This window comes from Vulpes vulpes, chromosome 12, assembly GCF_048418805.1.
Source record: "Vulpes vulpes isolate BD-2025 chromosome 12, VulVul3, whole genome shotgun sequence".
Classification (NCBI taxonomy): domain Eukaryota; kingdom Metazoa; phylum Chordata; class Mammalia; order Carnivora; family Canidae; genus Vulpes; species Vulpes vulpes.
Window position 1 is genome coordinate 24,479,413 of NC_132791.1, and position 23,533 is coordinate 24,502,945.

Sequence of the window (23,533 nt, forward strand, 5' to 3'; positions counted from 1 at the left end):
ATACTGTGGAGCCTCAATATTGCTGGGGCATTAATTATGGCAGCTACCACTGACCAACTTGGGCTAGCCAGTGGGAAAGCACTGTGGTAATAAGCCTTTGACATAATAACATGGATTGCTTACAGTGTGTCCCAAAGGAATGTAATCATCTCAAAATCAGGTTGCTCAGATTTATAATCTGATCAAGCCCATTTTCCCCACAGTGAGTTTAACCTCAAATTTACTAGCTTTAGGATACCTGGCGTATTTTTATTTGGAGTCATACTTGCTTTTCTGAGGGGGTGGGTATCTTATATTGGTTTTCCAGAGCAGCTGGGCTCTAAACTTTTTCTTTGCTTGCAGCTGTGATAGAGATGGTACAGCACGCTGGCAGAGTGAGTGTCCGAGATGGGATGCCTGAGCTCTTGAAGCTGCCTCTCCGTTGTCACGAGTGCCAGCAGCTGCTGCCTTCCATTCCTCAGCTGAAAGAGCATCTCAGGAGGCACTGGCCAAAGTGATTCTTTGGAGCCTGAACTTTTGCAGCAGGTGTGGCTGTTTAGAAGGAATTCCTGGCACCTGTTCTGGATTGCTTGTGAACTTTTATTTCTTGAATTAAAATATGCAGCCTTTTTTTTTTTTTTTTTTAAAGAAAGTTTCTGTTCCTGAGTGGCTACAATATGGGGTGACTTGAAGTAGTTCAGGAATGGGGAATTTGGGTTTGTCATGAATGTGTTCTCTGGTGATGGTGGCTGGGACAGGCCTACCCCTCAGTCTCTAGGATTCATGTCAAGTCTGACTAATGGGGAGCAAAGCTGTGTTCAGACTGACCTAATGCAAGCTATGGAAGCAGAGGGTGGGCTATATATTTCTGTTTCATACATTTAATCCTTCCTCTGCAGAGGCATGTGGTACCCTTCATCAGAGCAACTGGAGACGTCTTGTATTTATTCTGAAGGCACTAATTGACCTTGTTCCCTGATGTTAATCTGTTCTGTAATATTCTTCCTCTTTCCTTTCTTCATGGAGAAACTTAGTTGCTTCTGTCCCTTTCATTCTTTTCTATCCAAAACAACCCCTGCTTCCGTCTTAGGAAATGTGTCTCACTAGTTCTTACTCACTTTGAGCAAACAGGCTATGTGAGGGGGTGGAGAGATGGGGTTTTCTTCTAATATCAGGGTTCCTGGCTGGTAAAGAAATACACAGCCAAAAGTTCATTATGATTCAGCTGTCAAGTCTTCTTGCTGCTGCTGGGATTTTTTGTCTAAAAACAAAGCTTATTTGTTTGAGCAGCTCTCTTAGATAATTGAAAATTTGTGAGTTCAGGTGATGGTTACAGATTTTGTTCTGATGCATGCAGAGGTCACTGTTGACTGAAAAGTTGCACAGAACCTCATAGCTTCATTTTGCACACAGAACAAATTTGGATGACATTGTTGGAGCAAGTCGATTTTTAGATAATGTCAGAACTGAAGGTAAAGAGAAATCTAAAATGTTTTTGATTATGTTGGTGACCTATTTGAGAATATGATTCTTTTTGCTCTTGAGTTAAAAAAAAAAAAGAATACTCTTAATAACTTTTTTTTGGGCTATCTGGGTGGCTGCTGGTTAAGCAGCTGCCTTCAGCTCAGGTCTTAATTTCAGGGTCCCCTTGTTGGACTCCCTGTACAGCAGGGAGTCTATTTTTCCCCTCTCCCTCTGCCCCATTCCTGCTCATGCTGTCTCTCTCAAATAAATAAATGGAATCTTTGACCAAAAAATAATAATTTCTCTCTGGAGAAAACCTCAATCCATAGAGACCACATTTGACCTCAATCTTTTACAAACAAGATGCTTCAATGGTTTCTTGGTGAGCATAGATATAGTCATAATTAGCAGTAATTAATGATTACAGCAGGTAACATGCTCAACTCCTGTGTGTCTGGGCATTTTGCTAAATGCTTTGTTCAAATCTCATTTATTTCTCACTGTGTGTAATTCTATGGGGTAGGTACCATTGTTACGATCCTTTAAAGGATAAGAATAAAAAAATTAAAAAGAGATAAGAATAATCTGTAAAGGTTGCAGGGCTTCAAAGTTGGTCTTGGTTCTGGTGCATCAGTCTCAGTTTCCCTGTTAGTTGAAGAATGTAAATGTATTACTAACCAGGAGGAGCCATAGACCCCCTAGGAGCTTTTGACTTGGGCTGACCAAATGTTCTCCATGGCATTTCAGTGATTTATCTGAGGACAATCAGTTCCTTTAAAGTCCCTTTTCCACATCTGGTGCCTTAAAGGCCCTAGAAACCTTAGAATACTTTCTAAAGGTATAATCCATGGATGCCTGATACCAAAATTGCTAGTTCCTTTTACAACATGTAAACACCTGGTCTCTACCCCAGACTACTGGGGCCTATGAATCTGTATTATAAAGCAAACATTCAGGGGAGGCTTGGGTGGCTCAGTTAGTTAAGTGCCCGACTCTTGATTTTGGCTTGGATTATGATCTCAGGATTGTGAGATTGAGCCCTGAGTTGGGCTCTGGGCTGAGCATGGAGCCTGCTTGGGATTCTCTCCTTCCCTCTCCTGCTCCTCTCCTGGCTCAAGCGCCTGCAGGCACGCTCTCTCTCTCTTGTCTCTCTCCTATAAAAAAGAATATTCAGGATGACTGTTACACATACTAAAATTTGAGAACCGCAATATTAAATGAACTCTGGGCTTTTCAAAGCATCTTGCATTTCTGAAACTCTCGGATTACACTGTGTCCTATGAAGATGCACACCATCTTCTGGTTGGTTTTCTGGGCTAGTTGCAGGCCTTCCTTCCCTTTGCAGGGTCAGTTTTATTTCATAATACAGGGAGACGTCGGGCATTAGATAAGGGAGAATGCCTGTTTATAGGGAGTGGCTCTTTGTTTCTACAGGGATTGGAGGGAGACCCTCGGATCCTGTGCTTTTAGGGGCAAGGCCTAGAGCTGATGACTGTCCCTCTTCAATGGCTCACATCCCCTCCTCCTGCTCAGAGGGCAGTCCCAGAGGTGTGGCCTGGGATCTGCAATGAATTCACCTAGTTCCAGAGCATATGTATTTTTTTTTTTCCCTCTTCTGGGTCTGTGTCTGAAATAACCAGGTACAAATGGTCCTTTCATGGACCAGACTATAGTTGAGATGGTCACTAAAAATCCTGGCAGGTTCAGGGTGGTTTCCTGGAGCCTGGCATCCGGTTGTCAATCACATAGACTAGATATGATTGGATATCAGAAATTCAGGGCTGATCTCTGTCAGAATTGCCCTAATTGCCTCTCTATCCCAGTAATCCCAGTAACTATAACTTGGAGATTTCCACAGAACTCTGAAGATTCTTCCATAGACTAGATTAAAAATAATATGATGAAAGCCGTGAAGTTTACTCCCTAGAATAATGTATTATTCTATTATTAATGTATCCTTGAAGTGCTTCCATAGACTCCCCAGGGGTCTGTGGACCCCAACTTAAGAACCTCTGCTGTGGAGAAAAAGGTTGTCACCATGTGTCTGGGATTTTGGGAGGTGTCTGGGATCACTATGGAGGACTAGGAGAGAGACCTCATCTCTAGGATGTCCCTGAGATGCTCTCCTTTGATCTCAGTGTTCCTCCCTCAACTCTTTTGGCAAATGCACATCCTGGGGGCTTCTGGCTTCTGAGTTCAGTTAAGCCACCACAATGAGACAGGAATCTTGGGAGATAGAGAAATCCTCAGCAGATCTGAGGGATTCAGGAACCCTGGCTGACAGACCATGAACTAAAAGGCAGTGAAGCTACTCTACTTAAACCAGTCATCTGCATAAATAGATCAGCTATATTGTGAATGTTTCCCAGGATAGTGGGAGTGGCAGTATCTCTTGGATACAATATGTTAATAGTACAAACTGTGCTGGACTCCATAAGTAATCTCTGACTAAGGCAGATATTTCTTAGAGGCCTCAGCCAATGTACTTGAGAATTGCAGAACATTTAGCTAAACTTCAGGTATGGTGCCCAGTGAACCTTTTAAAATAGGTATTGCAAAAACATTCAATTTCATTTTCCACCTAAACAACGACACTATATAGTTTAGCATATTGATACTAAACTAAAAATGAGAATATCTGAAAAACTGCAACCAAAGAGAAACTATATTACAGTGTAATATGTGAGATATAATGAAGGGAAATTTGGAAGAGTAAGGTGATCATCTCTACATTTTTTGTTCAGCCAGGCTATTCTGTGATCTTGAATAATAGAATTTTTAGAAGAGCAAATGTGAATAATGACTTCAACGGGCCAGAAAAAGGGTATGAAATATTGACATATACAGACCCATGCCACTCCCTCTCCCAAGCGGGCTATTGTTACATTATTACTAGAAAAAAAAAATGATGATTCTTTGCCTATTTATCCCAGATTTATTATTGTGTTATAATTGAGTGGAGTCTTCTCAAGGTACACTGATGTGAAGAAATAGAACAAATGCATATAACTCACATTTGTGACTCCCAAGTTGTATTTCCTCCATTAGGGACTACCTTCTGCCTTAGCCCATCATAGCCAGGCAAGGCAGCAGTTTTATTAAAATAAAATGGTCAAATATGAGTGGTTACTCCAACTCTAACCCAGAAGCCAGATTTGTAATTGAGTTCTTTTACTGCTTAAAGAAAAGATAGATATGATGACAGTGATGAACTGGAACCTGAAACTGAGGAAGTGAATGCTTTATATGAGAGCATGAAGAGTAGAACTTGTATAGTTTATAACAGATCTTAAGTTGGAGCTGGAAAAAGAGCTTTCAAATTCCATTAGACCTCTCTGAACTGGAGTGATTCTTTCTTTCTTTCTTTCTTTCTTTCTTTCTTTCTTTCTTTCTTTCTTTCTTTCTGTCTGTCTATCTATCTATCTATCTATCTATCTATCTATCTATCTATCTATCTAAGCAAACAAACTTTACCATCAAGGAATGGGTTTTGGGTTTTAGAGTCTACTAATGATTAGTGTTCCGATGTATTATTAGCATTATTTAGACCATTGTTGAATGACTCATCAAATCAGAGGCACACTCAAGTGCCTGATTGTTCCCTTGTCAGCAGCTGCTCTCTATCCATACCTTAGGGAAAGGAATGGCCAGGCTGTGGAGCCATGGGAAAGGAGTTTGGGAGTTTAGACCTCTAGGATTCTGGGCCACTCACTACTCAACTCCTTTTGCCTGCTCCATTTTTACAAATTTATTTTGAGATCATCTATTTCAACTTCCTCAGTTTTTAGAAGGCAACTGGGACTTGGGAGATTTAAGGGGCTCATTTAGCAATTAAAACCAGATCAAACCAGATCTTGGCCTTTATTGCAATCCTCTCCTTGACTCTTCCTAGATCCTCTTAGGTACTTTTTTTTTTTTTTTTTTTTTTTAGTTTGTGTAAACTTTGCCCCCAACATGGGGCTCAGACTCATGACCCAAGATCAAGAGTTCCATGCTCTACCCACTAAGCCAGCCAGGTACCATAGATACTGACATTTTATTTGAGAATAAGGATCAGCTGCTCTCCTAAGTCCTACTTGCTTCTGTCCTGCCTCAGGATATTTTTTTTTTGTATAAATGTAGAGTAGAAAAAAAAGTCACCTTAGGTTTATGTTTGGGGCTCAACTCTGTTCCATGTTAGCTGTGTGGCACTGGGATAGTCATTTAGGCCTCTGGCTTCAATTTCATCTGTCAGGTGGAACTAAAATATGTACCTCCCAGGTTGACTGAGGATTAAACAAGCATGAACACAAAAGGGCTAGGCACTGGGACAGTCCAGCACTCAACCCTAGTTCTCCACTGTCAAACTAACCCCATCTGATCTATAAAGCCTTGGTGAATAGTGGCTCAAACAAGCTCTTTTTCCCTCTCAGCCTTGGTTTCTCATATTAAAAACCAGCACCTTGGATTAGATTATATTTAAAATCCCTCCTTGTAAGATTGGAGTCCTCAGTCTTCAGCTGGTCAGCTCCCACTGCTCTGTCCTCAAAGTCTTCTTTTTTTTTTTTAATTCCTAAGACTGAAATTGGCAGATGAACTTTCTAAAGTGCAAGAAATTCTTTGCACTTGTGCATTAACCTGTAAAGTAAGTTTATTTTTCTTTAAAGATTTTATTTATTTATTTATGAGAGACAGAGAGACAGGCAGAGGCACAGGCAGAGGGAGAAGCAGGCTCCATGCAGGGAGCCCAACGTGGGACTCAATCCCCGGTCTCCAGGGTCACGCCCTGGGCTGAAGGCAGTGCTAAAGCGCTGAGCCACCCAGGCTTCCCTGTAAAGTAAATTTTAAAAGAAGTCTTCATTCCTTCATTTTATGCTGATTCTGGATCCACGGGGGTCGGGGCGGGCAAAGGGGTTTAAATGATACCATTAGGCTCCCTTTTCATCTCTTAGTTCTGCTTCCCTTTGTTGAATCTTTCCAGGCAGCAGCAAAAAACAGCTTTGTACCTCAGAGTGAGAGCTCAATCCTCTCCACCCCTTACCCCTCCACATTTCTGCCAAAGCACAGAAGGTACCCTGACTTCTTTGCTTAGGCCACATACTGATCTCTAGACTAATCACTGTGTCTCTTAGGTGGATGGCTTATTCTGGCCATCTCAAGTAACAGGACTGTGTTGAGGTGAGAGGTGGAGGGCCACACTAGAATTTCATGGAAAAGGGAGGAGCAGTTTGCAAAATAATAGATACTTACCACTCATGTGGACTGCACACATTATTCCCATATGCTGGGAGCTTTTTTGGCTCTACACTGTTGCCATGGGATCTAAGACTGAAAAGGAGGCAAACAATCCTGGACTTACGGAAGCTATAATTTGAAAAGTTGACGCAATCCATTGCACTCACTACTGACCTGTGTTGTTTGCCTTGATTGTAAGAAAAACTGTATCATATATATATTTTTAAAGATCTTATTTATTCATGAGAGACACAGAGAGTGAGAGGCAGAAACACAGGCAGAGGGAGAAGCAGGCTTCATGCAGAGAGACTGACGTGGTACTTGATCCCAGGTCTCCAGGTTCACGCCCTGGGCTAAAGGCAGTGCTAAACTGCTGAGCCACCCGGACTACCCTGTATCATATTTTCAAACTGATTAGTTACTGGTTAAGGGCCTTTTGCAGAAATTTCCCCAGAAACTATAGGATGTACTCTTAAAATGCTAGTTGGAATTGCCAGGGTCCTAGGGCACCTCCATGTCGTGGTTTACCAGTAGATTATCAGCCTTTGCTTCTCTTTCTTTGGCTGCATTCTGGAGAAAGGAGGCCAGGGCCAAGGCAGAAAGAGGACTTTGAGGGATCCTGAAAAGCCAGCTGAGTAGCTGGATTCTTATCTACTATGGACAGCAATTCCATTATCACAAATATTCTCTAGGTTACTAAATCCTGAGAGAATTGTCCAGTGACTAGAGAACAGAAACTTAGTTTTGCTTTCAAGAACCCAGAAAAGAGAAAATGTTCATAATAGGGTGAGGATAGGAAACCACCTCTGGCTGGTTAGGCATTAGGGAAGAAACCCAAGGTTTTAGAGAAGTCCCAATAGGTACACTTCTGAATTTTCTGCCTGAGAAGCAGCACACTGCAGACAGGAGCTTTAGCCCATACTTCCGTCTAAGGCTGAGGCCCAGGTAACTGCACAGATGCCCCACCCAACATTATAGGCTGGGGACCCATTTTTTTCACCAGACTATGAAGTTCTCTAGAAAAGATGCTGCTTTTGGTTCTCTATCAAGTACTCATGTCTACCTAGAACATAATAGGATCCCAATAAAATTTTGTTGAGTGAAATGAAACCTCATGTCATATTTTGAAAGCATAAAGAAAACAGAACTCTTTCTGTCGCAGCTGAATTTAACTGTCAAGTATGTCTGGTGAGGCTGCATCTTTGGCTTTTAGAAACATTAATCATCTAATTGCCACTGTTTATGGACAAAGTATCACATGGATTAGAATTAGTGGAACATAAATATATGTTAATATTTTCTCCTATAATATTCCAGATAATATTTTCCTACATAACATTCCAGATTTTTTTTTAAAGATTTTATTTATTTGTTCATGAGAAACAGAGAGAGAGAGAGAGGCAGATACACAGGCAGGCTCCATGAGGGGGCCCGACGTGGAACTCAATCCCGGGTCTCCAGAATCACGCCCTGGGCCAAAGGTGGCACTAAACCACTGAACCACCTGGGCTGCCCTAACATTCCAGATTTTTTTTTAAATAAATTAATTTTTTATTGGTGTTCAATTTACCAACATACAGAATAACACCCAGTGCTCATCCCGTCTTTGCTAGCAAACCAGGTAATTAGGGCTCCTGGGGTTTTCTGTATCTTTTCAAGGAGAGGTCTGTTTTTTTGGTTACAATCTTTGGCCACCAGATGGCAGCATTTGAATAATAAATTCTTAATCTGTTTCATAATCCAAAATTTAGTTTCACATAATACTTTTGTTTCAGAATCAGTGCTTCAACATAAAATGTATACTATTTTTTTAAAAATAAGACTGATACATGTTTAACTGATGTCTTAATCAAGATAGAAGTTTGAGAGAAAACCAGAGTATAGGTAAGAAAACAAAACATCCATGATTGTTAAGGAGAAGCTTCTTTGCCTGGAGGTTAGACTCTAAAATTATTTAGAGGGGGAGTTGAGACCTGAGTCTGAAATTTATCAGATGAGGGTCTTGAGGCATGCCAAATGCATGGTAGGTCTTGAAAATATGATAGCTTGTTTCCTCCCATTTCTTAATTTGACCTCAAGATTAGTAACTCTTCTTCTCATCACAAGTATAACTGGGAGCAGACATTTCTGGGCATATCCTTGAAAAGTAGTGTTATTTTTACATTGACATAGTTATTAAGTCTCTGATGGTTCAATATTAGAGGAAGCACTGTCAAAGCAAGACAAATGATACACAGTAAAGGGATATGTGTACATTTTCAAAAGCTCCTTCTGGTATAAGAACCCAGTTTCACTTCTGTCCTCCAGCTCTTCTAAGACTTTTTGTCTTCTAAGCAGTCAGAATAAATGTCCCAGCCTCAACTAGTGCCAGAATATTAGAACTGGAAAGAATTTTACAAACCAGGACTTCTGACGTTTTGAAGGAGTCACAGATTCAGAGAATTTGGTGAAAGGTATGTATGTGCCCTCTCTCCAACCATTTCCAACAAATCAATTATTCATGAATTTCCTAGGGCAGAGGTTCTCAACTGGCATAGTGTGTGCATGCATGTGTGTGTACATTCCTTAGGCCCTGATTATTTTGAACCATCTAGCAGGGCTTTTTTTCCAAAACACACATAGAAAGTCTCTCAACTACCATGGCAGGGCATCTAAAGACCTTGGTACTTTGGGCAGACAAATATTTAGTCTCTTGCCCTGAGAATCTGCTAAAACTCTTTAATCTAGTAGCCTCTGATGCCCATGGAGTGGTTTGGGACACAGAAATGATTGTTATAAACACCAGTGACAAACTTACATCCTTATTAAACACCAAGAATGTTTATATTCACAAATTCATGCTTGGATAAAATATACTAAAATGTTAATTAGTGGTTGTCTTTAGATGGTGAGAATGTAGGTAATTTAGATTTTGCTGTATTGTGCAAATTTCTAATTAGCCACAGTGAATATATATTTGGGAATGTAGAAAAAGCATTTTATTTTTTAAATTAATAGATCACAAGGGAATGCAATCAGCATTCAGTTACTTATATTAATAGCTGATAAAGCAAAAAATGGCAGGGCACCTGGGTGGCTCAGATGGTTGAGCTTCTGCCTTTGGCTCAGGTCATGATCCCAGGATACTGAGATCTAGCCCTGCATAGGGCTCCCTGCTCAGTGGAGAGGCTGCTTCTCCCTCTCCCTCTGCCTATCCCCCTGCTCATGTTCTCTCTCTCAGTATCTCTCTGTATCAAATGGATAAATAAAATATTTAAAAACAAACAAAATATGGCCAATAATTTTAACAAGTCAAATCAGTTCTCTAGCCTCTAGAGGCAGAAAGACATCCTGCAAGGCCAAATTCCAAGCCTTCCAGAGAATGACACAAATGAAGGTAATTCAAACTGTGGATCTGATTTCCCTGTTACTAGATCTAGAAAAGTGGATTTTCTTCGTTTTCCCCTAACCTTAATCTCTGTCTCTTTCACAGAGACATCAACTAACATTGTTATCCTAACAACTTCCTGTTTGTATTTACAAATGTCTAGTAGCAGCCACTGAGGTCCCATAATTTCTTTTGAGTGTTTTGTTGATGTGGCATATTATATTAAATTCTGATAATGAGCCATCCTTGAGTTCTGGGAATGAACACTCTTGGATCCTGAAGGCTACTCTTTCAATGTTGCTTGGACCCCAGGAAATATTTTTGATGGATGGGGTTGGGGAGAGTTCTATAGATAGGTTCATGTGTGAAAGCTCTGGGGCCTGGAACCCAGACTTCTGATAAAGTATCAGGAGAAGAGGGGGAATAAATGGGACCTGAAAATCAGGGGGAGAATGGTTAGGTGTTTGGCTTGCTGGATAAGTTGTCAGGATATATTTTGTGGTAGAGAATTCACATAACAGGGAGGTAATCTACCTTCTACATGATAACCCTACATTATAAAGAGGGAAGGGGGAGAAATATGAAAAAAGATTCATAAGGTAAACATTTGGGGAAGACTTTGAGGCATTTGTGAAGTGGGAGCTTTGGAGTGGTTTGGAAAACTGTGAACGAGAGGAGGGGAATTTGGAGAACGATTTTTTTCCCTCTGGATAGGAACTAGATCTCTTTAATGGTTTTTGATAGATGTGAGCAAAGATTATATACACTTTTTTTTGTGGGGGGGGGGGATTTTGATTTCTGTTGTTCTTGATTCCATTTCTCATGTTTTGCATTATGTGTTTCTTCATTACATTTTTTAAATGTTTCGTTATGTTATTAAGTGTTATTTTTCAGAAAAGTCATTCTTGGATTTGTTACTTCCATGATTCTCTTTATAATTTTTTTTTGTTTTTGTCTTATTTTTTCTCTTTATTATTTTTTTCTAATTTTTTGAGTCAAATACTGAGTTCATATACATTAATATTAAAACATGTCTTTTCATTTTATTAATTGCATTTTAAAAATAGCAAAAATATATAAGACGTGAATTGAATGCTGGGTTGGAGCTGGGACTTATGGAGATGGCCTTGGTTGTTTATAACAAGGAAGTATTTAATCTAATTTCAATACCTGAACCATTAGGTTTCCTTGTGTCTGTCAGAGAAGGCAAAGTTCAAGATGGTAAAGTGGAAATGGCATGTTATCCTTAGGATAAGGTTTTGTTTCTTGTATGTTTTCACAAATATTTTTTCTTCCTGTTCTCCTAGAAATGAGTAATTATATTAGGGTCTTCTCTCTTTTCTCTTTACCTGCACCATGACCATGAAACAATATTACCCAGGCAAGGATCTGCCATTAGTCCTTTATTTTGTTTAAAAATTTTTTTCTAAAAATTTTTTTTAAGTAATCTGTACATCCAGCATGGGGCTCAAACTCATGATGCTGAGATCAAGAGTCGTGTGCTCTACCAACTGAACCAGCCAGGAGCCCCCAATAGTCTTTAAATTTAGTATGATTTTATTTTATTTACTTATTTTTTTTAAGTAGTCTCCATGCCCAGCATGGGGCCTATTGTGGGGCATGACCTCATGACCCTGAGATTAAGACCTCAGCTGAGACCAAGAGTCAGATGCTTAACCGACTGAATCATCTAGACACCTTATTTAGAATGATTTTAAGCTTCAACATTATCTTTTCAAGCTAGGAATTTGCATTTCAACTTTATTTGTACAACAAAAAATTTGTCCTCAGTTAAAGGATTTTTATTTTTTTATTTATTTATTTATTTTTTTTATTTATTTATTTTTTTAATTTTTATTTATTTATGATAGTCACAGAGAGAGATTGAGAGAGAGAGAGAGAGAGGCAGAGACATAGGCAGAGGGAGAAGCAGGCTCCATGCACCGGGAGCCCGACGTGGGATTCGATCCCGGGTCTCCAGGATCGCGCCCTGGGCCAAAGGCAGACGCTAAACCGCTGCGCCACCCAGGGATCCCAGTTAAAGGATTTTTAATTTCAATGAAGTACAATTTATTTTTTTTCATGGATTATTTGTCTTTTGGTGTTGTAAACTCATCACCAAACCCAAGGTCACCTAGATTTTATCTCATGTCTTCTTGGAGTTTTATAGTTTTGTATTTTACATTAGGTCTATGATCTGCTTTGAGTTAATTTTTTTGTGAAAGGTGTAAAATCTGTATTTAGATTCATTTATTATTTTGCATGTGAGTATCTAGTTAAAGGATTTTTAAGTGTTAACCTGATCTGGTAATTTTTTTATACATAATTTCTCTTTCTTCCTTCTCTCTCAATGTTTCCTTCCCTGTAATGAGAATCTGTGATTAAAGAGAAGAATTTCAAGGGAAAAGCATAAAACAGCTAGCAGAAGGCCATGCAACTTAGACTAGAATGTGAAGCCTCCACTTCCCATCCAATTATCTGTTTTTTTTTTACCTTTGGCATCTGTGAGGGGTGGTAAGGGTGGGTTGCATTCCCTGGGCCGGATGTGCCAAACTGCTTCCAACTACAGTGTATTCATTAGTAGAGTTCCCTTACTTCCTGCCTGTGCCTGTTTGGCAGTTCATAGGCACCAGTTCGTAGGCAGTTAGTTCATCGTTCTAGAAACGATGCATTTGTCTTGGTATTGGAATCCCAAACTCTCTTCAGGATTTTGGGGAAAATGAACAAGGGCAACTATCATCGATGGTAAGTGTGAAAAGCCAGTTCTTCGTAGAAGAATTGCCACAATTGCCACAATTTTTTTTTTTTTAATTAATTTTTATTGGTGTTCAATTTACCAACGATTAGAAACGACAAATACCCACCATTTGCTTCAACATGGATGGAACTGGAGGGTATTATGCTGAGTGAAATAAGTCAATCGGAGAAGGACAAGCAGTGTATGTTCTCATTCATTTGGGGAATATAAATAATAGTGAAAGGGAATATAAAGGAAGGGAAAAGAAATGTTAGGAAATATCAGGAAGGGAGACAGAACATAAAGACTCCTAACTCGGGGAAACGAACTAGGGGTGGTGGAAGGGGGGAGGAGGGCGGGTGTTGGAGGGGAATGGGTGACGGGCACTGAGGTGGACACTTGATGGGATGAGCACTGGGTGTTTTTCTGTATGTTGGTACATGGACATGGCCAACATGCACATGAGAAAATGCTCTGCATCACTTGCCATCAGGGAAATACAAATCAAAACCACAATGAGATACCACCTCACACCAGTGAGAATGGGGAAAATTAACAAGGCAGGAAACAACAAATGTTGGAGAGGATGCGGAGAAAAGGGAACCCTCTTACACTGTTGGTGGGAATGTGAACTGGTGCAGCCACTCTGGAAAACTGTGTGGAGGTTCCTCAAAGAGTTAAAAATAGACCTGCCCTACGACCCAGCAATTGCACTGCTGGGGATTTACCCCAAAGATTCAGATGCAACGAAACGTCGGGACACCTGCACCCCGATGTTTCTATCAGGAATTGCCACAATTTGGAAAGAACTTGTCACAGTCTGGGATCTGCCCAGAGGGGCTCTCCCAAACACCACAAAGTCCTTCAGGAATCTTTTCATCTTTTTGATGAAACTCCAGTTTGCATTTCCAGGAGCCTTGCTGGCCTGCTGAGGACAGTGTTCCAAAAGGCAGAACACCAGAGTGTTTTTAAGTTATTGGTGGTGGCAGGAACACCAGAGTGGTATCTACTTTTTGAGAAAGAGATGCGAAGTGCTTCGTGAAAGGGAGATGGACATAGACAGCGTTAGGCTGACCAGTCATGTGGGTGCGCACTGAGGACGGGGTGGTCTTTGGGGACAAAAGAAATTCCCATGCTAGATTTGTCATGAGAAATAGAAACTGGTTCCTTCAGGATGAAATTTTTTTTTTCCCTTCCTGCTGAGGCATAGGTAATATGGTCTGCTGGGTATAGAGGCACTAAATAAACTGTGTTGAGGCTCCATTTGTACCAGTTACCAGCCTTGGCAGTAATGCTATGGCATAGATGGCTCTAGTTTCACTTTGCTCGAGGAATTTACAACTCAGCATGGTTCTGACACAGATGAAGGCGGGGGTGGGGGGGGGTGGAGGATTGGATAATCAGAAGGTAGAGCTCTTCCCTCCCATCCAGGTGCTCTCTCCTTTATTCACACATAACATCTCCCTTCAACGATCCCTGAGCCTTGAATTTCACTCAATGTGTGTTAGCAGGGATGTTGAGAATGACCAAGCCTGGCTGAGGTGAAAGCAGTAACTCGGATGGCTGGAGCATGTTAGGTTATTCTTTCCTTGGTCCCCTTCATAAAAGTAGCTGTAATACTATCTATCTTACTCCTGGTTACTGAGAGTATTAAATGAAGTAATGAGGGTAGAGCACTTGATAGATGGTCACTAAATAACTAGATGATTATGGCAAAGAGTTGCTTTTGAAGGAACTTAATGGTGGAATTGGTTCAGTCTTTATTCATAGAGAATCTTGTTTGCTGACATCAGGAACTATACAATAATGAATAGTCTTAAGAAAAGATTCATTTTGTTAGATGCCAAATATACCCTAGGACCAAAAAAGAAGTCCTAGACAAAGCAAGTTATTTTTAATGGAGAAGAATTTCAAGATAAATAACTTAGTCCTTCCTCTAAAGATAAGAGCTTGTGGCAATAGTTTCTGCATTAATTAATAAACTATTAAAATTTTAAAGTGGGACAGTAATCTGATAAGTAAAGATTTTAGGTGGATTCATTTCACGGGTGTTTGGAGTGATAGTCAACTTCACGATTAAACTCCCTGTCATCTGCTCAGGTGCATATGAAATCATGTGTTGTGCCTGTATGAAAAGTAAACATTTTATAAAATTAAAGATGCTTGTCATTATTGTAGTATCCACCCTCTGGGTTCTTTCTTATGGGAGGGTTTTCTTTATGTTCTATCCTCACAAAACCTATGAGGCTTTAAACCAATGTGACTAATAGCTAAGCTGGTCATCAGGACATCTTCTTCCGTGCCTTATTGCTTTCTGGTTGGGGGTATTCTATGCATATAATGTAACTGTATTTTGCACATTATCTGCTTCTTATTTAAAACCTGAAGAAGAGTTGTCCAAAAGAAAAGGACCTTAAAAGATAAACAGTGAGGACAGGTTCTTTGCTCACAATCGTTTGTGGTCTAGCCTAATAGGACTTTGTATTATAATTAAAAGTGTTTCTGGGTTGCTTTTTAGTGTCTCATCACTATATTCATATGGCTTCTGTTTCTTGAGAGAAAAACCTAATTTTTGTCTTTTTAACAGTTACCTAATTGCACATTTTCAACCATACAAAATCCAACATTAAAAATGAACCAATAGGAATAATTATGACTCACAGAAGAGGTAAATGATCTGATATGTAGTTCTTGTGCTTGAGGGATTTAATTTGACATCAATAGAAAAATGATTTTTTTTCTTCAGAAAAAAAATCTTATTTAATCCACACTGTATTTAACCATAGACATTCTATTAATTCATTTAATGTCTTTCTGATTTATGTGGTGCTTAACAAAGGGATTACTTTAGCTCATGCATCTCAATTCATTGTATGATTCTTTAATCTTTATTTTCATTGACTAGTGAGATAAAATAATTTTAATAAGAGATTTTAGTATGTGCATATCAAAATTGGACATATCTAGTAGGTAAAAAATAATAAGGACATATCAGAATTGAACAATATAAAAAATTAACTTTGTGCATGTGTGCACATACACCCATGTGTACATATGCACTTGAATATAGGAGAAAGATCTTACTTCCTTTGAATGGAGAAAAGACACTTCATTTCCCATGTGTTCATGGAACATTTAAAATAGTTGATCCTATATTTGACCACAAAGAGAATTTTGATATGTCTTTGTGTTGTTTTATTTTGTGCAATAATCATATATTACTTTCATAATGCAAACACCAAAATAAAAAATTAAAAAATGTGTTTTCTCTGTTTCTAATGTCTAGGATAATGTTTGGCACATATTAGGGACTCAATAAATGTTGGCTACATAAATAAACAAATGGATTTTAACATTTGACCTACTATATGGTAGGTATAGAACAGTAGGTATTGCCTATAGCTGTGTGATCTAAAGCCATTTGAGTTAAATGGATTTTGGTATATCACAGAACAAACCACGTGCCCTCAAATGTAACTAACAGATAACAAGTCTGCAGTCATTCCTTTAGCCCATGACCTAGGTAAAGGGCTTCAACTATGCTGTAAGGGCTTCTACTGAATTGGTTTATTTAATACTTTTGATGTACAAGTATACATTTCCCACACTTCAGGTGATAATTTAGAGAGTGAGGGAGGAGTAATAAGGGCATATGGAGTAGGGAAAGCTTTCTGACACTGAACATGCTGATTGCACTGGGTAACACTGACGTCTTTTTCAGCTTTACCAAGAATAATTCTGCGATCTCTAAGCACACTGGCTCTTTGATTTGTGTACTTATGAATCTTTCATTAAAAATATCTTTCATATAAAAATATTTCTTTCCTCTTTTAAAAATATTGGCTTAGTTGATGGGGTTGAGTTTTTGCTGTAATTGCTGACTTAGTTAATTGTTGATCACTGGAATACTAGTGATACACTGTAGTGTGTACTTATTTTCTTAGACATTTTCTTTTTTTTTCTTAGACATTTACAGTCAAGGTAAAGGAAAAGCTTATAATTGGATTAGGCTTTTCACTTGTTTCTTATTAGGTGTTTGCAATTTGGAATTGTTTGCTGCCTGTAACCAAAATTAGCATCAGTATTACAGGTATTACATTTTCCCACCCAGTAATGTGTTGCGTGTCTTCATCTTTTTTTTAAAAGATTTAATCAATCAATTAATCAATCAATCAATTAATTAATTTTAGAGAGGGAGAGAGAGAATGTGGGCATGAAGGGAGGTGGTGGGGGGAAGAGCAGAGGGGGAGGGCAAAGGAAGGGGAAAGAATATCAAGTAGACTCTGTGCTGAGCACAGAGTTGGACACCAGGCTTGATCTCAGGATTTTGAGGTTGTGACCAGAGCTAAAATCAAGTGTCAGATGCTTAATGGACTGAGCTACCCAGGTGTCCCTGTGCTGTGTATCTTAATTAATAGTAGACAGAATAATAGGGCATGTATATGTTTTTTTCTCCTTTTGTTGTTTTAAAACTATCAGTTATTGAGAGCTTAGTATATGCTGGGCACTGAACAAAGCTCTTTAATCCAAAGAAATTAAGATTTCTTTTAATCTTCACAACAATTTTATGAACAGGTGTGCTGCAGAAGCCAAGACTAAATGAAGATAAATAATAAAACTAGTAACAAATTCTTCCTGGCTGAAAGTCCATGCTCTTAACCATTGTGTTACACATTTCATGTGTTTTGCATGGTCATATTCTGAAACTTGCCTTCTTTTAGAATGTTTTCATTTTAGAATATTAAGTAAAACTCAAGTATCCTGATAACTGACTCCAGCCTCCAGCTTTTCCATAGCTTCATTTCTACTATATCTGGTTTTCACCACTGTCTAGATTTTCAATTCCTTGGTCCTTTTACTTTCTCCCAGATTAGTAGCCCCATCTCTATTCTATGCTAACCCCACTGTACTATATTCCAACCCTGGATTGATGCCGAGTTTGCTTTCTTTTGCTCCTATCTTCATATTAGCTGATCAGAGGCACCTGGGTGGCTTAGTCAGTTAAGTGTCTGACTCTTGATGTTGGATCAGGTCATGGTCTCAGAGTCATGAGATCAAGCCCTGTGTTGGGCTCCACACTTAGCACAGAGTTTGCTTGTCCCTCGCTTGTCCTCTAATCTTCCCACTGCTCATGCATGCTCTCTCTCTCTCAAATAAATACATAAATCTTGAAAAAAAGATTAGCTAATCAATATTAGAGGAAAAAAATCAGTAGACCTTGTAATAAACCTTGTAGATTGGTACCACTACACATTTATGGCCTTAAACTCTTGCTGGGCTCTCCTTTCATTCTGTGGCATTGCTGTTTTCGGGTTCCTTTGTCTTCAACAGTGGTGCCATGTCAATAGCACGTTCTTAAGTTCTCACTTCCCTTACTTTTAGGTAGGCTTTCTCTTCATCAAACAAATTGAGGCTGTGAAGCATTATCTTGCTTAACTTTCCATCCCCTCACTGCCACTTATCTACATGTATACCATTCTTGACTTTCTTCCACAGGATAAGGGGAACTCCTACCTGTTCAAATCCAACTTCTCACTTTGACCTCAAGTCCAAGATGGAAGCGTCTGTGTTCTGGGCAGGAGGATGGAGGAAAAGATGAAGAAGGAGATTAAGGATTCACACATACTCTCTGAAGAAGTTTCTTGGAATCTCTTCCATGACTCTTCTTTTTGTATTACCATGGCCAGAATTCAGTCACAAGCCACAGGTGACCAAGCTTCAGGGGAGGCATGGTCCTTTATTTTGGGCAAATTCATGCTCAACTAAAACTTTTATTATTCCAGAAGCAGCACAGAATGAAAATTGGAGATATTGAATAGTCTCTACAGTCTCTGGTAATGTTCTTTTGCACATGAAAAAAAAAGAATTACCTCTCTTATTTTTTACTTATATTGCAAATATTTCACAAATTTAGACCTTTTGATCTTTTAATTTTGTTTTCATTGTTTCTAGGTTTTGTATTTTGCTTAAGTAGGCCTTCTTTATATGTTCTCGTTATTTTAAAAAAGATGTTATTTATTTATTTGGGAGAGAGAGCAAGAGAGTGAGCACAAACAGGGAGAGCTACAGGCAGAGGGAGAGGGAGAAGCAGACTCTCCCCTGAACAGGGAGCCCGAAGGGGAACTTGATCCTCGGACTCTGGGATCATGACCTGAGCTGAAGGCAACTGTTTAACCAACTGAGCCACCTAGGCACCGCCTGGTGTCATATTTTCATTTAGTACTTTTATACTTTTATTTTTTACTTTAGATCTTCATTATATCTGGTATTTATTTACTTATTTATAAAGATTTTATTTATTTGAGAGGGAGAGGGAGAGAGAGAAAGAGAGAATGAGTGGGCAGAGGAAGAGGGAGAAGCAGGATCCCCACTGAGTAGGGAGCCCAATGAAGGGCTCCATTCCAGGACCCTGGGATCATGACCTGAGCCGAAGGCAGATGCTTAGCCAACTGAGGCACCCAGGTGCCCCTATATCTGGTATTTAAATTTTGATCCAGTGTGACATAGGGATGCATCTTTATTTTGTCAATTTTTATTTAACTCCAACTCATTTTAAATTACCCTTCATTCTCATTCACTTAAAGTACCACATTTATGGTAAACTGAATTTTAATACCTATGTTATTATATAATGTTATGTGTATTCCAGTTCTATTGGGCTATTACTAAACTTACACCTCAATTTTCATTACCATAGTTTTGCAGAATTTCTTTATTCTTCACTCTTTTCCTTCTTTTCCTCCCCACTCCTCCTCCTTTCTCTTTTCTACTTCCATTTCACCTAGCTGAGCTTGTTGGATGCTACAATGAAGATGAGACAAACGGACACATGCTTCCATTTCTGTTTTTTCTACTGTAGAATCTTTATCCTTTTCATACTCAGCACCATCTCATTTCTTTGCTGCCCAGCATCACCCCTTCCAGGTCTTGCATTGTGTGGGATGCTGGCATTGGAAGGATTGCTGCTTTTAGTTGACTTTTTCTATCTGATTCATCCTTTTAGTCCTTTGGATCCTGTGTGTGTATAAAATCTATTTATCACCTTTTTTAAGGAATTTCCCTAAGTTCCCTGAAGATGTAAAAGCAGTTGTTGACCTCAGTATATGTGGAGTCACCTCTTTATTTCCTTTTATTTACCTTCTTTGATTGACTCATTGGTTTCTTCTGGAAGGATGAAGCTGTTCTCTGAGTCAGTGAGCTGCAAAATCTCAGAATCAGGTAGCACATGAATGTTACATGGTGCCCAGTAGTTTCAAATGGCCTTGGAAACAGTTTGCTGCCTAAAGTTCTGGCTGAACTTGTTCTGGATGCAGATAATGAAGAGGTGCTGGTATGTGGTCCAGCAGGTTCAAAAATAGGCATACCTCTCCCTCGAACTCTATCTCTTTGGCTACTTTGCTGCTACCCACTTTGACTTTCTCTGTGGTCATAGCCTGTTTGATCAGTGTTCTTCAACATTTTGTTAGCTTGTCTACAGTTACTTTTCCAGATGAACTTCCTATTCAACTTGTCAGAGTCTAATAAAAAATCTTAGGATTTTGACTTCAATTGTATTTAATTTATCAGCTAATGGGAAGGATATTAACCTTACTGACCATTTTGGATAATCAGAACAGATTCCAACAAAAGGAGCTGGGACTCTGGTGGATTTTATGAGTATGTGTCTGTGTGTGTGTACATGTGTGTGTGCATGTGCGTGTGTGTACACGCGTGCGTGCGTATGGAATGGTGGTGGTGGGAAATAAACATGGAGGGCTTTCCTTTATATTGTCATTTCAATCGAATTTTAGGGGTAAAGTAAATTTACTTGTTTAGTCAGACATCTTGAATAGAAGCTCTGATAACTTTTATGAGACAAAACAATCTATATTTAAAAAGGAAAAAAAAAATAAAAAGGAATCAAGGCCAAATAAGCCAATAGAGTTTGGTTTACATTAAAATGTTAATGAATGCAGATAAAGTCACTGAATGCACACTGAAAGGTTGCCATGGTAATAGTCATTCTCATGAAATGATTTTAGATACTAGATTCTTGAGTGATGGCATGCCTTGTTATTTGCTTTAAGGCATCTTTAGTGTTCTCTTTCTTATTTCTTTCTTTCTCTCTCATTTCCTTGGAGGGTAGAAAATGGGAAAGGGACCTATACCTGATACAATTCGTTGAAAGCAACAGAAATAAATTTGTACTCATTGAATCAAAAAATATATTTATTGGTATGATGAAAGGATGGTTCAGAGTCGAAGGAAACGTGAAGGGGGGGGTGGTTTCAGAGGAGAATGAGAAATATAGAGCAATTCTGAGAACCTGGGAAGCAGTAATCATGAGACAGCATCTTCAGGAAGAATGAGTAAACTTTTACTATTTTCAGTTTTGTGTCCCTATGTTAAAGGTTTAAATTCTAGGAAGTTTCTGATCTGCCAAGCTTGACAGAAAAATTCTATGTACAAACACACACACACATACATTTCTTTTTTCTTGTAGAGAAGATTGTTGCAGAGAGATTCTTACAGGAGTTTGCAACCTGTTTTAGATTATAAATTGCAAGCCATAGGTAATAGATTAGGGATGGCCATGCAAGGAATGCAGTTTCAAATGAAGAAAAAATTAGGCTTGAACAATTTCATTTCTCTATGCAGTTTTTAAAAAATTTGTCTTTTTCTGGGATTTTCTTTTACCCTCCATTTCTTCCTACTGTCATATCTTGTTTTTCTTCATTTCTGAATTTTTATCAGTGAATTTCATTCATGAGGGTGTTCTGCTTTATATTTTTTCTTCCAAGGACCTCCACTGTGGCACCTCCCCTAACTCTTCCTCCCTCCTAGAAATGTGACACATTTCTAGATCCTACTTTCACTCTTCCTTCTATTTCCTTAGTGTCCTACTTTTATGACTAGATAAGTTTGAAAAAAGAAATGTTACTGTATTATTTTTTAATAAGATTTTAAAGCAATCTCTACACCCAGTGCGGGGGCTTGAACTTACAACCATGAAGTCAAGAATCTCTGTGTTCTACCGGCTGAGCCAGCCAGGCACTCTGAAATGTTACAGCATTATTGTTTAATAATGAGTTCGTGTTACCTTTGGAAGATTGCATTATTGTTCCCAAATCTTTAATCATCTCTGGGTGTCCACCCTTTGTCAGGTTCCTCTTACTAGAGATGGAGTATATTTTTCTCTCACTGATGTTGGGATGGGCCATGTGACTTGCTTTGGTCAATGAGATATTAGTGAACATGATGACAACAAAAGCTTCAAGTATGCTGACATGTTTTGGCTTGCCCTCCTCTGCTTCTGCTTTGCCATAAACACATCTTGGGTTCTTCTCTAGCCCCAGAAGAATGATGACATGTGGAGCAGAGCTGCCCCAACCAATTCACACACGCACAGTATAAGGCTGAGCTGTCCCAGCAGACTTGCAGATTTATAAGCATGAGAATAAATAATTCTTGTTGCATGCTCCTTGGTTTTTGGGTAATCTGCTAGGCAACATTTTTTTGGTAGTAGTTAACTGATATATTATTTTTCCAATGAATGTATTTTCATTTAAATGAGGGTACTCTGGGCTTCCTGCCTTAATCCAAGTGCATGTTTATAGAGATTCATGCATGATAGGGAGAAAATGTGAGGCAGAAGGTATCTTGTGGGATCCCCTTAGTATACACCAGGAGGTAAAATCCTTCTAAATGTATATTGGTTTCACACAATTATCACTGTTTTTGTTAGAAAAGAAAAGTAGGTTCTGAAAAGCTATATAACACAGTATAGTTATCCAGAATTCTTTCCCAGCTAAGTACCTTTTCATTATAATTCTAGTATAGGTTAGAGTGACTCTAAGCTTGTCAGGGCTTTGATGGGCTTTGGAACTCAATTTCATATGGTATCTAAAAAAAAAAAAAATGATATCCAGAAGATTTCTAGGTGGAAGTCGTCCAAGGGAAAAGTCATCAATACTTTCCTGAAAGTTGCTCTATGAGATTGATTCTGAGGACAAAACTCTGGTTCGTTTTGTTTTGTTTTTTTTGGTCTATAAAAAAGTCAGTGTTTATTTGATTAACTCTTATTAAATAGGAGTTTTCTTATTTGCATTGATGATGGCAGGATCCTCACCAACCTGGCTCCTGTCCTTTCTCCTTATCCCAGATTGATTAGACATTTAAATAAACAAGAAAGTAATTTCCATTTCTTCAGCTGTTGAGAAAATGGGTCTTATCTTTACAGTGGCAAGCCTTGTTTGTACTAATACAGAGTAACATAGTCCTACCCCAGGAAGGCAACCTATGGAAACAGTTCAACCCCACTGGTGTGTGTGTGTGTGTGTGTGTGTGTGTGTGTGTGTGTGTGTATGTGTGTATGTGAAGTCTCGCCACTAAAACATGGTCAGATGGAACAGGTGATGCCTTTTGGCATAGTTTATTGTCCAATGACAGATGACTAGGACCCTGGAAGAAGCCCAGTTCACTAGGTTTGGGTATCACAAAGTCACTGGTCTTGGCCTTAAGTGGGGTCTCAGTGGGCCTGGGTAGACTTCAGTTATAGAACTCTTGAACTTTTCTGGAAACCGCGATCTCCTTTATGTCTTACAGTATAGTTTTGTAATTTTCTCTTAATGTATATCCACATTTCTTAAATTTACTCATAGTCATTATTCTTTATATGTAAAGAGACACTTTTGCTGTTGGAGTGGGATTTAATTTTCATTACAGTTTTGGCTTTTTGCTAATATATTGGAAAATTAGTCATTTGGATAAGTTGTTTCATAACTAGCCCCTTA

The 23,533-nt window shown here is 38.9% G+C and overlaps 1 protein-coding gene across 24 annotated transcripts in view; it reads left to right on the plus strand.

Annotated features, from left to right (window-relative positions):
- Window positions 1-20,303, plus strand: part of APTX (aprataxin) — a 37,948-nt gene extending 17,645 nt beyond the window's left edge. For 17 of the 24 annotated variants that reach the window (XM_072728113.1, XM_026008980.2, XM_026008985.2 and 14 more), the window contains one exon: window positions 343-2,681. In XM_072728113.1, coding sequence (XP_072584214.1) covers window positions 343-497 — 155 coding nt within the window. In that variant the 3' untranslated portion in view covers window positions 498-2,681. Of the gene's footprint in view, window positions 1-342; window positions 4,459-18,257 lie in introns of those variants that run through there. The other 7 variants (XM_026008986.2, XM_026008982.2, XM_026008987.2 and 4 more) reach the window with 2 other exon arrangements.
- The last annotated feature ends 3,230 nt before the right edge of the window (window positions 20,304-23,533 follow it).